Source organism: Vipera berus (genome assembly GCF_964194415.1).
Source record: "Vipera berus genome assembly, chromosome: 2".
In the NCBI taxonomy this organism is placed as follows: domain Eukaryota; kingdom Metazoa; phylum Chordata; class Lepidosauria; order Squamata; family Viperidae; genus Vipera; species Vipera berus.
Window position 1 is genome coordinate 99843401 of NC_138203.1, and position 18529 is coordinate 99861929.

General features: G+C 39.0%; 1 protein-coding gene across 2 annotated transcripts in view; it reads right to left on the reverse strand.

Moving 5' to 3' along the window:
• Positions 1-1555: 1555 nt before the first annotated feature.
• IGFBPL1 (insulin like growth factor binding protein like 1) overlaps positions 1556-18529 on the reverse strand; it is a 46767-nt gene continuing 29793 nt past the window's right edge. The window contains exons 2-5 of one of the 2 annotated variants that reach the window (XM_081321768.1): positions 10426-10535; positions 9063-9179; positions 3598-3746; positions 1556-1749 (exon numbers count right to left, since the gene is read on the reverse strand). In XM_081321768.1, the coding sequence (XP_081177894.1) occupies position 1749; positions 3598-3746; positions 9063-9179; positions 10426-10535 (377 nt within the window). In that variant the 3' untranslated portion in view covers positions 1556-1748. Of the gene's footprint in view, positions 1750-3592; positions 3747-9062; positions 9180-10425; positions 10536-18529 lie in introns of both variants that reach the window. The other variant, XM_081321767.1, reaches the window with a different exon arrangement.

Here is an 18529-nt window from a genome sequence, read left to right on the forward strand (position 1 = left end):
TCAAAACCAGGTAATGCTAAATTGAGCCAAAAGCAAATCTGACTACTCTTCCTGTTCGTCTGTTTTGTGATGATACTCAGTTTTGTTAAGCAAACAAGCAAAAAAAAGGCATGGAATAGACAGAACAATTCAAATAACAATTAAAATGTAGGCTCATCTAATGACGTTGTTTGTCAGTCATAGTAAAGAAAGGAAGAATACCATACAATGATGATACAATCACTGCTGCTAAATGGGGAGATAGGTACTAGTTTAGACATGAGTTCCATATTAAAGACAGGAATTGCAGCCATACTGATCTGCCTGCTCCCAAAATATTGATTTGAAATGAACCAAGATCAGGGTCAACCTATTGGTACTGTCTCCCTTGAGAGCAATGAAAAATTTAGGTGAAGCTTCAGAACTTTTTTCTTTTTAAAGATTAAATAAATGGAGGCTAGGTCAGCCAGATAAAACTTAACTGGAAGATGGCAGAGCTTAGTATCCAGATGCCATGTACAAAAAGGAGAAAATGCTCTCTTTCATATGCATGTCAGCTTCTTCCAGAAATGAGTGATTGGCAGATGCTTTCATTACATTCAAAAAGCAGTCTGGGGTATGTGTATCAGGCTGTTTTCCTACTTTGATTTCTCTTAAAATGGTGACAATTCAGAACGCTATGTGAATATATCGTGAACATTTCCATGAATGAAAGCAGCCATTAGATATCACTGGCTAAGTAAGCAATCTATCCTAAGAAAAGTGGTGTGATTTTTAAATAGGGATTTTATTAGGTTCCATCAAAATTTGTGGACTATCTTTAGAAAATAAAAACGCCTCTCCCCCACCCCTGAAATATAAGGGTTGTTTTGTGTCGGAAGTGATGTAACACTGGCTCAGGAATTCTGGGAGTTGAAGTCCACGAGTCATAAAAGAGCTAAGGTTGCCTACCCCCTGCCCTATACCATTTTGGAGGGAGGGATTTGTGTGTTGTGTGTGTATGTATGTGAGTGTGTGTGTATTTTAATGACACGTGTTCTACGTTCTGCATCTTTAAAATTTGAAATGCTGAAGTTGACTGTGCCAGTATAGTGACTGAACTGTTGGGCTAGTACAAAATTCAAGAAAAAAGAGAAAATATTCTATTCCACCCGAGCCATGTAAATTCAATGGATAACTTTGAACCAGTCACTCACTCTTCTCTCACTTACAGGGCTGTGGTGGATATATAATGAAATAAAGGTCTTGGAAGAAAAATGAATATAAATCTAGCAAATTTCGTTCAAGTGGTTAAACTAATGCAATATTAGTTTAACCACATTTAAGTGGTTAAACTAATGCAATACAATGTTATTTTTGATTCTTCTCACTTAGAGGGCCATTTAATTTTATGGACAAAAATGATGGAGAATCCATTGCTTAGTGAAGGGAGAGGTCCAATGAATATTTGTCTCAGTTTTAAATGGCCTTGAATACAGTAATGTTTTGACAGTTAATTCGTTGCTATAGTAAGTTGTAATGTTTTCTAGATATACTTAAGAGTGCTAATAAAAACATTTTTTTAAAAAAAGCATGCTTTTATTATGTCTTTGTTACATCCTAACTATATGTTCAATATTCATCAAACACTAAAAAACGGGGTACAAATATTGCTATTACTCAAGAAAAGACTGAGATGGTATCTTCTAGTCTTCAGGAAGTTAAGAAAGCATTCACTAATTCATTGGCTTCTAGAGTGTGTTCAATTCCGATCCCACTGGAGGATGTCTCCTAGACAGAAGGGGAAAGAGGGGGAAAAATTAACTTGTGGCATCACAAATAATATTTATATGCAGTTTTATAGAAAATTTCAAGGCTTCTGTTTGGATTCAGAGGGCTGTATCATCAGGTACAGATAAATAATTGGTTATAATTCAGCTTATTGTTCTATTCTTAATTGTTCTCTTTCTATGCTCTCTCCTTATGTAACCCACTAATTTTCTTTGCATCCAAAGATGCATACTCTCTCTTTTCATCCCTACCTCCTATTTTTAGTAAAGGTAAAGGTTCCCCCAAACATGCGTGCTAGTTGTTTCCGACTCTAGGGGCTGGTGCTCATCTCCGTTTCAAAGCTGAAGAGCAAGCGCTTGTCCAAGGACGTCTTTGTGGTCATGTGGCCGGCATGACTAGACACCAAAGGTGCACGGAACGCTGTTACCTTCCCACCGTAGTGGTCCCTATTTTTCTACTTGCATTTTTACGTGCTTTCGAACTGCTAGGTTGGCAGAAGCTGGGACGAGTAACAGGCGCTTACTCTGCTACGCGGCACTTGGGATTCGACCCGCCAAACTGCCGATCTTCTGATCAACAAGCTCAGCATCCTAACCCACTGAGCCACCGCGTCCCACTTGCTCCTATTTTTATAAGACCCTAAAATGCACTTTCTCCTGTTCCACCAGATTCCCATCTGTTCTGGTTCTCTGTTTTCCTTTTAAGATGAGGAGGAAAAAGTGCTACATTTCAACTTTGGCCAACAACCACTGATCCTGCTTTGTGTGGCAGCTATTACAACCAAAGCTATTTGCATAGTGTGTATGTAAATGAATGTGGGCTGTTTGCAGAATGATAGTCTGCCAGTCATATGCCAGAAAATGTGGCATCAATTGCTGAACTTCTCAAACATATGTAGTTCTTGAAAAAATGTAGGATAATATCACATACTGTAGAGCAGGGGTGTCTAACTTTGGCAACTTGTGGACTTCCAACTCTCAGAAGTACGTACCTAGCCAGCCATGGGAGTTAAGTCCACAAGTCTTAATTTTGCCAAGGTTGGACACCTCTATATAGAGTCTCTCTATACTACAAATACAATGAGAAAAGGAGTTGAGATTGGCTAACAATCTTTTATTTTGGCCTGCATTAACATGTTTCGGTGCAGTTAAACAGGTTAAAGGCACAGTTACGATACTGCAATAATAATAAAGGATTCTCCAGTTTCCACACTACCACCACCACCTTAAGCAATATGAGATCCATGTATGCTATCAAGTCCCCTGACCTGTTCTCATTATTGTGTGGTCTAAGCATCAAGCATTTCACTGTCCCAGCAAGTCTGTCAGTTTTCTCTCAATTTTTTTTTGAGAAAGTTAGCCAACCTATCTGCCTTTACAGATATTTCTGCATTGAAATCCACCATGTATATTATGAGGTTGAGGATAACAATCCCCAATTAGCCAAAAATAAATCACTGCTGCAAAAGGTCTCATTTCTGAGATGCTTCAGAGATTAGAATTGAGGAGGTGGCCATAGAGTGGCCATTTCCGGCAACGTTTCCGTAGTTCCTACAATGCCTTGATTTTGCCTGTAGTGAAATGTACGTTGATTCTGTTTGACAGCACTGGGCAAGGATATCTACTAATTTCCTTTTTAAAAGTTAGAAACATACCCAATGTAGGATAAAGTTCTTTCAGTGGATAATTCTTGTAACGTGCAATAATGGTATGGAAACTGCTTATAAATATTCCACGGTGGTCAAGTCGTGTAAGCCTTTTTCCCCTTTTTCATATTATTATGCCATCGTTTATGAAAAAAAGGCAGGCATTTACATTCATTTAACAAGGAGGACTAAGGTTACCTTACTACTTAGCATCTTCTGGTGCTGGGAAGTGATCCTTCTTATTTTTACTCTGGTGTAGGACTTTAATAGTCCCCTCTGCCTGTGTTTCTCCCACCATATTTGTGGCATGACACTGGTAAACGCCCTCATCATCTTTTGTCAGTGGATTAATCTAGGGGAAAAACAAGCACACAAAACATATTGTCTGGGTGAGGAATGTAAAATTTACACAAGCTCAAAACCTAAGAGAGAACTTTTATAAAATGTTTTATAGATGGCATTTAGATCCTAAAAAGCTTGCAAGTATGTATCCGAACTATCAGCCAAAATGTTGGAGGTGTGGTGGCGAAGATGCAACATATTTTCACATATGGTGGACCTGCAAAAAGGTTAAGGCTTTTTGGATAAAAATTTGGTGGAATATGCAGAAGATCTTCAAGCAAAGGATAAAGTTTTGTCCGCAATTGTTTTTGTTGGGCATAATTACAGATGCTACTGTTGTGGACACTAAGTTGATGTTGAATTTAATTACAGCAGCAAGACTTTTAATAGGTCAATATTGGAAGAAGGAGGAACTGCCGACTATAGAGGAATGGACTCTAAAGGTTTCTGACCTGGCGGAAATGGCAAAGATCTTGGCTTATTTGAAAGATCATTCGCAAGAACGTTATATTATGGAGTGGAAAAAATGGATTGATTATATCCAGAACAAATATGGGACTAAAAAGTTTCATTTAGCATTTGAATAAGTCTTCCTTTCTTTTTTCTTTTTCTTTTTTCTTTTTATATGTAATATTAATATTGCTTGTAGTTATCTTATATAAGCTAGAGAGCGATAGATTTAAGAGTTTATTGTTGTTAGCATATGGATGTTTATGATTGTTTTTTGTTTTTATAACTTGTACTTAGCTCTGGGAAGTCGGGGGGGGGGGGGAGGGGGAAATGGGGGGGAGGGGCAGGGAGGGATAGGTAGGGGTGGGGGGAGGGGGGGATTGTTAAAGATAAAATGTACTCTAAAACTTTTCAATAAAAAAAAACATATTGTCTTTGGAGTCTTCTTCTTTTTCTCCTATAATTGCAGTGTGATTGTGTTTGCATACCCGTAATCCTTTTTTTATATTGTATTCAATAGAATCGGTGACTGAAAAACCTCTTTCTGACAGCACCATTTAGTAAACTTTTGGGTACAGCAGTTCCTTTGCTATTTAGGAACAATAATTCTTGTTAAATGGTAAGTCCTCTCCTTGTATGCCAAATATAAATACCATTTTGATCAGTCAAGAACAGACTTGATAATTTCTTGGTGATCAATTGGGAAAAAACAACCTCGTCTATTGTATAGTCTAGTGTGCTGCAGCTGCCAAAAAAGCCAACACAGTGCTAGGCTGCATTAACAGAGGGATAGAATCAAGTGAAGTACTAATACCACTTTACAATGCCTTGGTAAGGCCACACCTGGAATACTGCATCCACTTTTGGTCACCACGATGTAAAAAACATGTCGAGACTCTAGAAAGGGTACAGAGAAGAGCATATAGGGAGGAGGCTAAAACATATAGGGAACGGTTGCTGGAATTCGGTATGTGTAGTTTAACGAAGAGAAGGGTGAAGGGTGACATGATAGCAATGTTCCAATAACTCAGGGGTTGCCACAAAGAAGAGGGAGTCAAGCTATTCTCCAAAGCACCTGAAAGCAGGACAAGAAGCAACGGATGGAAACTAGTCAAGGAGAGAAGCAACCTAGAACTAAGGAGAAACTTCCTGACAGTTAGAACAATTAACCAGTGGAACAACCTGCCTCCAGAAGTGGTGAATGCTCCAACACTGGAAGTTTTTAAGAAGAGACTGGCCAGACATTTGTCTGAAATGGTATAGGGTTTCCTGCCTGAGCAGGGGGTTGGACTAGATGACCTCCAAGGTCCCTTCCAACTTCTTCTTCTTCTTCTTCTTCTTCTTCTTCTTCTTCTTCTTCTTCTTCTTCTTCTTCTTCTTCTTCTTCTTCTTCTTCTTCTTCTTATTATTATTATTATTATTATTATTATTATTATTATTATTATTATTATTATTATTTCAAGGTATGCAACTCCTATAAAATTAGTAGTAAACATTACATGTACAAAGTCCAATAAAAAACTGCAGTCATCATCAAAGATAAAGGCTCCCTGAGTTAAGATCAGTGGTGGGTCTCTTGGCAAAAAGAGAGGTCGTTTGCTACAGCCTTTTTCCTGGCTGCTTTTGCATTTCCTGGGTTAGCCTACAGCTGCAGGCTCTATGCATGATTCCCCCATTCAAGTACTGGTCTTTAATGTGTATCACACAAATAAAAAAAACAGTTGGGGCTTTGATGGCACCTTTGTGCTGTCATCTTGACTATTTTGATCACATCCTGAGGACATGTTGGTTTGGCGGCTTAAAATTTCAAGATAAGACAATGGCAGCTATGGGAAATTCCCCATAGACAAAATTGTTATTAAGAGGTTTTCCTGAAGATAGAAGGAGTTTTGGTTTATTTACAGTATATATAATCAATTAGGTATCTATTCTAAATTTTATGATTGTATTATAAACATTTATTGCTGTTGTTACTCATTTTCTATAATATTACAATCAACTATTAAAAAAGAAATGTTGATTGTAATGTTTTTTTGAGGTTCAGATTTGAAAAGCTTGGGGAGGAAGAGGAGAATAAGGAGTAGTAGTAGTCCAGGCTAAACACAACCAGGTTTTCTCCATAACTTTCAAATTTTATTTTCTAAGGTTTCTGTCCCAGTTTTTAGGTGGATGTCCAAGTGAAACTACATGAGGTTTTGCAAATATTTGTTCTTGCACAGGTCATGGGGGGAGTGGCAATTTTCAAAGCTAAATTCCTCCCCACTCTTGCAACAAACACTTATATGTCTGTGGGTTCTAGATCTGGATAAAAGAGAGTGATTTTTCTTTGCAAGAAATTGAGATAACTTGGTCTACGTAGAAGAAACAGCGTGATTGGTCTTCAAAGCCATAATCAGTCCCAGTAACGCATGGGACTGACACAATGCCATGGACAGCTTTGCCTCTTTCTACCTGCCTTTTTAAATTCTTCAACCCTGGGAAACTTTTAAAACATTTTTGTTGTGTTGTTGGAAGAAGGTAGGGATTCTGGTTCCCATTCAACAAAATCATTCTTTCCAATAATTCCTGGGAAAAGAGGGAAATGAAATGGGGGACTTTGAAATCGTTCACATTCTTCACTGAGCAGAGAGCATAGCGTGATGTCTAAAAGCAAGGGAAGCAACATGTTTGACATAGGTTGCCAAAAAATACACATCACTCAACCGACTAGTGGTAATGGAGGTTCTGTCTTTGTAATGTGAATGTATGCATCAAACAGTCTAGGACAGGGGTCCTCAAACCTGGCCACTTTAAGGCTTGTGGACTTCAACTCCCAGAATTCTGGCTGGGGAATTCTGGGAGTTGCAGTCCACAAGCCTTAAAGTGGCCAAGTTTGAGGACCCTTGGTCTAGGAAGATATTCTGCATTTCTGAAAATGGTATTGACATTCTAATACATACTAAATCTTCAAGTAAATTTGTATTAATAAAATGACTCAGGTTTGGCTAGTCTAAAGAAAAGAAGAAACAGAGGAGACATGACAGCAGTATTTCAGTATTTGAGGGGCTACCACAAAGAAGAGGGAGTCAAATTATTCTCCAAAGCACCAAAAGGAAGGACAAGAAACAATAGTTGGAAACTGATCAAACAGAGATCCAACCTGGAATTAAGGAGAAACTTCCTGTGAGGACAATTAACCAGTGGAACAGCTTGGCTCCAGAAATCGTGGGCACCCCATCACTGGAGGTTTTTAAGAAGAGACTGGTGTGGGAAGTCGCCCCCCCATCCCCCAGAAGGAAATATTAAAAGGGCAGAATATATTTCCCTGAAGGATTTTAAAAGCAGAAACCAACCCTGCCCTCAAGTCTCTCTGTCCCAAGCAGAAACCAAGTCTGCAGGAATGCAGATGTGATAATCTTGTCAGGAAACTGGGATTAGGAAGAAAGATTGACGTCAGCCACAGCCCCAGGGAAGCAGGATATGACCCTTGGGACATAATAGGATTTACCCACCACCATCAGAATACCAGAAAGGCACACCCAGACTCAGGTCAGAATACGTGACACAGGAAATAGAAAGCCTCAAACAGGAACAGGAAACAACCTCAAGAGCCCCAGAGGGTATAAAAACCAACTCCCCACGTGCTCACTCTCTTTCTTCCAGAACCTTCTTCCTGTCTGGCTCTCCTCTTCAATAAACTGTAACCTTCTTCCTAAAGCAGTCGCCATGTTGTTTATCCCCGGTTTGGACTGAACCATGATGAAGACTTTTCCTTCAACAAGTGTAAGGATGAATACTCTTACTGTCAGTGAAAAGGCACTTGAAAGAATTGCACACTTGCTACAAAGCCTAAAGTCCCTTTGATCTTCCCTTACACCAACGATATCCTTTAAGCCAGCATGACAAATAGAATGAATAATGGCGGAGATCCTGTTCCACCCATAGATGCAGAAGCTGTAATTTCCATACTTGCCTCTAGTATCCTTTTAGCAGACCCAGAACATTGCATTTGGTGGAGCTAATACTTTTAGCCCGTTCTTTTTATAGGAGAGAGTTAAGGAATGTTGAGAGGCAAAATGGGTGCTTTAAACCACGTCCACTCTAAGCATCTATTTTATGCCCTAATACTTCTGAAACCCTGCAACTGAGTCAATTATTCCCAATTTTATTGTTTCATACTTCTAAGAAAGCACCCTTCCCCATAAAATCCCAATCTACAAAGCCTGGAAAATTTAGCATTGCTCATTTGCAAGTTGCACCCACAGTGGCCCTCAGGGGCAATCTCTCTCTCTCTCTTTGTGTACTTTTTTGTGTTTCAGCCAGGATTATACACAGCCTTTGGCTAAATTTCAAAATCTGTCTAGTTTCAATCAAATCAGTTTCTGGCATGGGCAACCTATCTATCTCCTGACAGTCTGTTGAGAAGGGTAGGATCACGATGGTAGGAATAAATGGGATGACAGAAGGAAATAAAATAAAAGAAAGAGGAGGGGCTACTAATTGACAGCAAACCCCCACCATCCCCCTCACTCCCTGCTTTCCCACCACCCATATTTTATTCTCATATCGCTATATCCTTATTGTTTTCTTTTTCACGGTCTATTCTATTGTCCCATTGCTTTGCTACTGTTATGTTTACACTTCATTTCTCCGTTTTTGTTGTTGTAAGCTGCCTAGAGTAGCCCCACAGTGAGATAGGAGGCAAATAAATTTGACAAATAAATAAATAAATTTGGCTTTCATACCACAAATGACTGGGTTTAATCACACTCACTGATGATACACAATCCTAATGGATCATTCACCAAAGAAATGAGATCCTACACAGAAAAATCGTACCATGTCCCTGTAGCTGTCCCATTACAAATGGCCTTCTTGCTCCTTCTGACGTACTTACCAAAACCCAACCTGTGCTCTCGTGCTTAGAAGGACCACCTCGAACCTGAACAGCCATGTTAACTCTGTCTCCGGGCAATTCCTCCAAGAGCCTAACTCCCTTTGGGGACTCAGTGACCTGTGGAATTTAATGAAGACAGCATGTTTGAAAGACATTCATTGGCTTAAAATTATTTGTACATCTTATTCAAACATTTTTATGTAACAACTTGTAATTAAAAAAAAAACACCTTACGGCTTTGTTCAGTGGAGAATATTTGTCACTGAAGAGTTGAAATGACGGGTCCTTGGTGCTTTCTGAGCTTAGTTGTTTTCTTGCTTTGTTTAATAGTTATGCCTCATCATAACCTTACATTCCAATACACTACGACACTTTATTTGCTATAGCTATTGTCAGTGCTTTTTTTGTAAAAGAAAAAGGTGCCGGAACTCACACATGTCATACAACCTGCCTTGCCTACCCTACAAGGTTCCATCCAAAAAAGGTGCCGGAACTCCGTTCTGAGCGTTCTATGACAAAAAAGCCCTGGCTATTGTACTGTACCCTAGCGTACCGTAACTCAAGATTCCCCTCCCCGGGATATTCATAGGCTTAACCATCTAATGTAGGGGGGGTCAGTTAGTAGAGGCCTTTGGACCACTTTTTTGCATCCTCAGAGGCCCTTCTTCTATGTGCTGCCAAAAATCAAGAGCATTATGAGAAAGGAAACACAAGACATTTGTTGTGCAAGTCCTAAAATAGCCACAATGCAAAGATTTATTTAAAAAATAATAGAGAAGGCTTGCCGCACACATACTGTATCTTTACCTCACTCACTGCAATCCTTCAATAAGGGTGAGAATCTACCTCTATCACACAACAGTCTCTTCTTACACTGTATATTCAAGAATAAACCCAGCTCACTGAATTTAAAATACATCTATCACCAGGACTTCAATGCTTTTGTCAGCTCCAGCTAATTAAGGATAAAGAAAAAATTGTTAATACATCCAAATAAGGAACTGCTCTGCACTCCTGCAGGATTTTAATGGAACCTTTAAGATCCATTCTGTGAGCAGCTCTATATCCTGTAAATTGATTCTTTTTTGAGTTCTAGAGCACGGGTGTCAAACTCGCCACATGATGTGACGTGACGTATCGTGACTTTTTTTTGCATTGCTGAAGTGGGTGCGTTATCTGTATGACACAACCCGCCTGCAGGCCGGTAATTTGACATCCCTGTTCTAGAGGATCCAGGATCAACTGAATATAGACCACAACCTATTCCCACAAGTTAGATATTGCTTTTGAATCAGAAATATGCCTGGCATTGCTGTAGCTGCCTGATTCAACCAACTGGCATCTAGAAAGACCCTTAACCTACTTTCTTCCACGTGATGATTGGTGTTGGAACTGCTTTCACTTCACAGGATAGATAGACTTGGGCCCCAGTTACATTGTGAATCGTTTTCGGTGGCACAACTACAGCAGGAGCTGTAAGAAACAGAGATATACATACAGCATTTTAGAATTACTGTGCTTCTATTTGGAAATAAACAGATACATCTGAAGGCTGCACTTTTTAGCCTTCTGAGTTTTCATGGAATGGAAATCATAAAAATAGTTCCCTTAGTGGTTGGTTGCAGGTTAATTCTTTGCACTAATATCAGTACAACTGCTTTAAAGTTGTATTTCATTTGCTAGGGTGGAAATATAATGCTTAACAATTCATGAAGAACAATCTGGAGCCTTGGAAAGAATTTGGATTCTTGAGTGGCATATAAATTAAAGATATACAGTATATCTTTTTCATTGTCCCTTCTTCTGGGGCAGCTGTAGAGATATACATCAGGAAACACAAAGACAATTTAAGAAAAAAGCCGCAGTTCTCCAGGATGTGGTGCTGTTGCTCTTTCATGGAATCCAATAGTGCTTCTTGAAGATTTTCTTAACTGCCAGCATTCAGAGTTCTTAAATTCTTGTGCAAGAAAATTTCAGGGTCTGAAAAAAATCAGACTCTTAAAACATGTAAATGAAGTATGAATATGATTACAGATGTACAAAGCAAGAATCGCAGAAGTGCCTGATCTGCACCATTATGCAACATGTGAGTTTTAGGGGAATTGAATTATGCCCTGATCTGATCCTGGTAAGAAAAAAGAATTTTGAAACGAAATGTTCAGTCTGCTATTAAAACAGTCCACACACCATTAAATGCAAAAACAGACAATCTGGAATTTCCAGTTGTTGTTGAATTCAATTCCCAAGACCCCCTAACCAGTATAGCTAATACTGGGACTTCTGGGAATTGTAGTTAAGCAATCTCCAAATTCCTAATATTAAATCATGATTCAAAGAAGGTAAGCTGGAACCTACTTATTAAGGCTTCTAACAGTTTAAATGGTTTGTAAAAAAATTATTATCTTCCTAGTATTTAATATTTTAAAATACATAGTTTTAGTATAATCTGCTGTTAGTTTTGGTTAAGGATTTCTTTAAATCCTTCTGATGCATGCATCTATCTATCTATCTATCTATCTATCTATCTATCTATCTATCTATCTATCTATCTATCTATCATCTATCTATCTATCTATCTATCTATCTATCTATCTATCTATCTATCTATCTATCAAGGTTTGCATGTTACTAAGTATTATTTTAGTAAAAGTGGAATTGTAGGTCTCTTAAGATTAACAGGCTTAGTGATTTTAAGACTACCGGTATGAAAACACACATTCCTCATTCAACTATGTTCTATCTGACTGGGTGACTTTTGGGCCAGTGGTTTAGAATCCAATTGCCTGTACTGGAACTAATATTGAAATGATTAAATGCAAGAAAAGAAGATTCCCAGATATTCTGGTATGCACCCCCAAAGGAAGAAAAATGGGATGTAATGAACAGCTGTTCTATAGTAATTCTTAAGTCTATGCACCCAAGAGATTTTTAATATCAGGATTTTTCAACATTATCTTCTGGGGTGAGGGAGTTCCAAAGCAAAGATATGCGTGGTTTTCTATACCGGAAAGGATTATAACTCCATGTTTTTGTTCATTCTTGAGTCTCTATTGGTTCTGGGACACCCAGGACCAATTGGCAGCAGCAATTCTTTACATCTTATTTGGTAGAAGTGAAAAAGGAATAAATATACATGCTGGTGGTAGTGACTGCTCTTTCAAACTAGCAAGGCAACTCAAAGGTTCACGTGTCTTAATCTTTCTATAGTTCCCCTTTTGATTTCACGCAGAGTTCCCTCTTAGCTGTATCTATGGCAACATTTCAGAATGATGGCAAACCTTCTGGGATGGAGGGAGGCGGCTTGTAAAATTAAGCCAATTTCCTTTCAGCTTCCACAATTCACAAGGAATATGCAGACAGCCTGGATTCCCTTGCCATTAGCACTGCTTCCCTTGCAGATGGCAATTATCACCCTGGGGGTGGGGGGGGGAGAGAAAAAGAGAGACTTCTCAATCTGCCTCTGAGAACACAATACAAAATCCCCATCTCCATTAGGCTTGGCTGTTTGGAACTGACATAGCAAGATGTGTTCCACACCTGGCATGCTGGGAGAATCCCAAATAGAAAATGCCTGCAGCTAAAGCAACATGGAAGACAGGAATGCATGGCTGGCACCTGTCCCTTGTCACAATGTTCTTTGAAAACGATGGGAAAACGAGGGAGTGAAGGGCCATCTGTTAGAAGAACTCCCCATCTGTAACATTTCAAATGAGAAATTAATGTTTGTAGTAATTTTATTTAACTGCCTCTTTTAAAAAGGTGAAATGTCCCATCTACTAATTTCCTTTAGATGCCAGCATTACAGGTAGCCATTTAGCAGTTATGAGGAGGATGGAGAAGAATCTTTGCAACCAGTCTTTGCATTTACAACTTTCCCAAGTCTGTAAAGCCAAGGAAAATGGAAATAAGATCGTAAAATTGTGATGTTTCACTTAGCAACTTATTTACTTAACAACCAAGTTGCTGATCCCAGTTGCCATTAAACAAGGAGTACCTGTATAGCTGCTGAAACTCTTCTGGTTCCTGAATTAGGATGACTAGGGAACTGTTTACATGTGCTTTAATACAGGGTTGTCTGTTAGATGCACTGTACCTTTGGTGGTGAGGAGCAGTAGCAGAATAGTTTTAGATTTTATTCTTTATAGCAGTTGGCTATAACTCTTTTATTTTACAATTCTTCCATATGTACTAGATTTGCCAAGATTAATGGACAGCAATATTGTAACCACATTAAGTCCCTTGCCAATGCATTTGGTGGGCAAAAAAGATGTAAACTAGATTGCCAAAGAATGAAATCCAAATGGTCTGCAAAAATGTGACATTAGGCATCAGATATATAAACAAATCTCATTATCTAGAATCAGGTAAGAAATAGGGCATGGACACTGGAGTAGAAAGATTTGGAAACATTTTTTTCTTAACAGAATAATAGAAAGTTGGAAGGGACTTGGAGGTCTTCTAGTTCAACCCCTGCTCAAGCAAGAAACCCTATGCCTTTTCTGACAAATGGTAGTCCAGTCGCTTCTCAAAAACTTCCAGTGGTGGAGCATCCACAATGTCTGGAGGCAAGTTGTTCCACTGATTAATTGTTCTGTCAGGAAATTTCTCCTTAGTTCTAGGTTGCTTCTCTCCTTGATTAGTTTCCATCTATTGCTTCTTGTCCTGCCTTCAGGTGCTTTGGAGAATAGACTGACTATTCTTCCCCTCTTCTCTTGTTTTATAGGCCTGAGAAATCATGTATTTTCCAGTTTGTATCAGGAGTTCTTTGTGACAGATAAAATTGATTTTCATCTGCATGGTTGTGGTACATGATAAATGTCAACGCTGCTAACATTGAATGTTATTGCTTGACAAGAGATGAAGAAGTAGCTATTTCATATGGTTAAACTTGTGTATTGCTTTAAGACATTTAGTTTAAGGTTGGGAGGAGGGACCAGTAAGATTGCACCTTTCAAGGCCATCTCTAAGATAAGACCTTGGCGGCTTTTCTAACGGAAGGGAAACTGATTCTTTAAATTAATTGGAGAATATGATTAATGACAAAATTAGAAAGGTGGAGAATTGTGTTTTAATATATTGTGCAAGGGGTAGAGATTTCAGATTCCAGCTTCCTTCGAGCAAGCATTTGCCGGTGTATTAGGCTAATAAAGGACTTTTAAGGTAAACAATGCCTCAGAGTCACTTGAAAAGTCTATACGTCGGAAACCTGACAACTTGACAACACTATTAGGATCAACAATATTGTTTTAGAAACTTTTAGCCTGTAAGAACTAACAAATATACACCATGGTAACATCAGTAGTTTCTAAGATGTCATAAAACTTAGCAAAGCAAAACTACATTTGCTTTGGCAGACTTAATACCTCTTTCTTCTAAACCAGTGTTTCTCAACCTTGGCAACTTTATTTAAGATGTATGAATTTCAGCTCCTACAATTTCCCAGCCAACTATATTAAGGCTGAGAAAACGCTGCTCTAGACAGATGAACAATAACATCTTAGACAAGAGATGAAAAAGATGAGATAAAAAAGCAGAATCTATTTCTGTCAGTAATATTACTTTTGTTACGTAGGGAATTTGGGGGAAAGGCATCATTTTTAACAAAAGGTAGTAGACATTTATTAAGAATGTAAAAGGAAAAACAAATGCAGAAAAAAATGCTACATTTTTCTGTTCATTGTTTTAAGTATGACATGTTCTATCCCTCCATCAAAAAAGAACAGAAAGGGGAGCTGTTTCAAAATACTAAAACACTGGGATATATAAAGACTCTCCATTTTCAATTACTTTTTCAAGGACAAATAGACAACAGTAAGGTTTTGTTACAGCACTGGTATAAGATTCTATCTTTTTAATTAAGAATAGCTAAAAAGAAGTAAACTATTTTTGTCTCTGAGCCTGTCTTGACTCCTGGAAACTGTCTGGGCCAGTCCCTGTAACTTTCTTGACAATATTTTCAGAAATGATTTGCTGTTGCCTCCTTCCTAGAATTGGGAGAGAGTGACTGGCCCAAGGTGACCCAGCTGGCTTTGTGTTTAAGGCAGAACTAGAACTCACAATCTCCTAGTTCCTAGCATGCTGTTTTAATCTCAAACAATACGGCATGTGAAATAAAGAGCTAATTGAGATGACGGCTCAAACTGATAAAAATATAGCTTTTAAAAATCAAATTCAAATTCATGAAAAGCATAGCTTAGAGGAAATAGCTCTTGCTCATGACTAAGAACATGCTATTTCTTCTAAGCTATATCTTGTCAAAACAATAATAATAATAAATGGGCATCTTTGATAAATACCATCACGAATTCCTTTAAATAAAGTCAAGCCATGTTTATAATAAATAATGAGCTTGATTCCTGTATTTTAATAAAAGGATTGTGCCTGGATTTGTCCCCTGTCTGTAACTTGGCAGATCATTTTATCCACCACAAATCTAATTACAAGGATGACTTTTCCATACCGCCATTTTATCAGTTTGCTTTCTTCATTATCCCTCCCATATTTTCTGACCCCAGAATGCATTTCCACAGGAGCCCAAATTAGTGGGATTTGCCCAGACACCATTTACTCATCTACAGAGATAAGCTTCACAGATGTCAATGCAATTCAGCCTAGGCAGAATTTCCCTGCAGATGCTTCACAAAGGCTGGGTAAAGCCTAAACTGAAGCAGCTAGAACGAAGTACTGAAACCTAGAGAAGACATGCAAATCAGCATCTTTTCTTGAACCTCAGCCATTGATTAAACTAAAGACCTATTCCCATTCTCCCCCCCCCCCCCCAAAAAAAAAAATCTCCTTTCCTTGCTAGGTCTTGGGCTCATAGTTAAACTCTTTGAAAAAAAATGATGCCAACCAATAAGAACATCTGAGTGAATGTGCAGCCTTTTACTACTTCACCTGGTTTTTACCCAACCCGATTCAGACTCCAAAATATTTTTAGTATTGTTAGAAGTCCTGGAAGAGCAAGGAAAGAAGCCTCTGAGGCACTTTCATACGAACTGAGCTTATGGACAAAGCCTCACTGTGAAAAATAAGAGATTCTAGCAAAGAGCTACTTCCCTGTGTTGCAATCAACATTCAGGGAGGAATGAGGTGTTTCTCTTCCCTCCATGTAAAAGAAACAAAAAAAACAAAAAACGAACAAAAAGCAGCCCGATGCTTGTTTCTTTCAGAGGAAGCAACAGAGGTGGATGAACTTCAGTTCACACAAGCCACTCAAACATGGTAATCCATTATCCCGATTTATCAGAATTAACTAATTGCCCAAGCCTCACGCAACCAACTGAACTCTAAAGCTATAAATTATCCAAACACGTTTTTAGTTTTTGGAGTTGTGTGAAGTCTGCCAGTGCTGCTTTTGGAGATGAAAACAGCTGAGGTAAATAATGTATGTGTTTGGTATGCAGTTGTGTATCCTGTAGAGCCAAAATATGATTTTATATTTTGGCATAGTCTGCTAACTATAGTCAGCCAGCGTGGTTTATAAGCAGTGGTTTAATGCTCAGGGTACTGTTAGCTATGGTTTGCCTAACAATACCCAATCAGATCAGTCCTGGGAAGGAAACCAACAGCAAAGGCCACAAATGGCCCAGAGGTGCTTTTCCAAAAGGCAACTGGATTTTCTTGGCTTTTTTCCCCCCTAACCCAAACCCTTGAAAATGTTTCACTTCTCATTCGAGAAGCTTCTTCAGTTTTGACTAAATGTTCTGACAGTTCTCCAAGGGGAGATTCAGCCAGAACTGAAGAAGTTTCTTGGATGAGAAGCAAAATGTTTTCAAGGGAAAACCCCCCCCAAGAAAGTTCAGTTGCCTTCTGGAAAAGCACCTTTGGGACAATCATGACCTGGATGATTGAGAATCTCCATAGACAAAGGCCACAAAGCTCCTTTAGAGGCCAGAATGGATTTCTGCATGGTCACCTCTCTCCCTTAAATATATGCAAACTATGAGAATTAGCCTTTTAAAAAATGCAGTCATAAAATAAAATGATAATCAGAATAAATAATGTGGCCATTGGAGCTCTTTGCAGAAAATAGTAGGGAAACAAGTGCCGACAATGGAAAATTGGGGGAAAACTACTTAATTGGATATCTGGATTTGCACATCCTTTTAGGCTTAAAGAAAATACTGCTTAGAATGAATATTTATTTATTTTATTAAACTTATATACCGCCCTTCTCCCATAGGACTCAGGGCGGTTCACAAGGTTTTTTAAAACAATGCAACAAGTTACAAAAATTAAAAACAATTAAAATAATTACACTAACCTTGAAATATAACCCAATTACAATTAAAAATACAATTAAAACCCCAGTTAATACTCTCAGTCTAGGCCAGAGAGCTCGAAGAGCCAGGTCTTCAGGTCCCGGCGGAATGAGCGAAGGTCAGGGGCAGTCCTAAGCTCTACAGGAAGCTGGTTTCAAAGGGCCGGCGCACCCACAGAGAAAGCCCTCCCCCTGGGTATTGTCCACCGGCAATCTTTTACCGGCGGTACCCTGAGGAGACCCTCCCTGTGGGAGCGCACAGGACGAAGGGAGCTTGATGGCGGCAGCAGGTGTTCCCTCAAATATCCCGGACCCAAGCCATTTAGGGCTTTATAGGTCATCACCACCACCTTGAATCTCACCCGGAGGGCAACCAATGCAGCTCGCGGAGTAGAGGTGTTACATGAATATGAAACCAACACAGTTTTTGTCCAAGAATCTTTACTATTGTTTTAAACTTGTTGCCAATTTCATTCCCTGAAAGGACTTCTGCAGAGAGATTGATGTGGTGCGTGAGAGTCTGTTAGTTTTATTCTCCTCATAGGTAAAAGTTTCCGCTCTCCAGCCATGTCTGACTCTAGGGGTGCACATCTCAAGGGAGCCAGCATTGTCCGAAAACAAGCATTATATGCCAAGGTGCATGTGGAACACTGTTACTTTCTCACCAAAGTGGTACCTATTTATCTACTCGCATTTTCATGCTTTTGAGACATAGCCTTTCCTAGTTCAAAGAACTGTCTAAGAGCTACAGCTGGATGCAAGTGAGAAAATGATAGAAGAGTAAGAGTACTCAAAGAAGTAGTACAGGTAACCCTTGTTTAGCAACCACAGTTGGAACCGGCAACTCAGCTGTTACGCAAAGCAGTGGCTAAGTGAATCTATGACTGCGTTTATGATTTTACTTCAGCTCTTTTGCTTTACAGACCTGCAAAGGTGATACATTTGTGGATTGCTCACAAAGTTACTTTTCATCACTGTTGTAACTCCAGTTGCTAAATGAGGCAGTTTGCTAAGTGAGGACTACCTGTAAAACTAGAAAAAAAAGAAGATGGCAGCTACAACCATGCAGTTGAAATCCTACCCCCCCCCTTTTATATGCATCATGACTGGTTGGTTGTGGGTGCCATGTTGGCTTTTTTATACTCTCCCTCCCAGAGATAGCCCTATAGATGGAACAGCTTTACTGGAAGTCATGCAGTAGGAA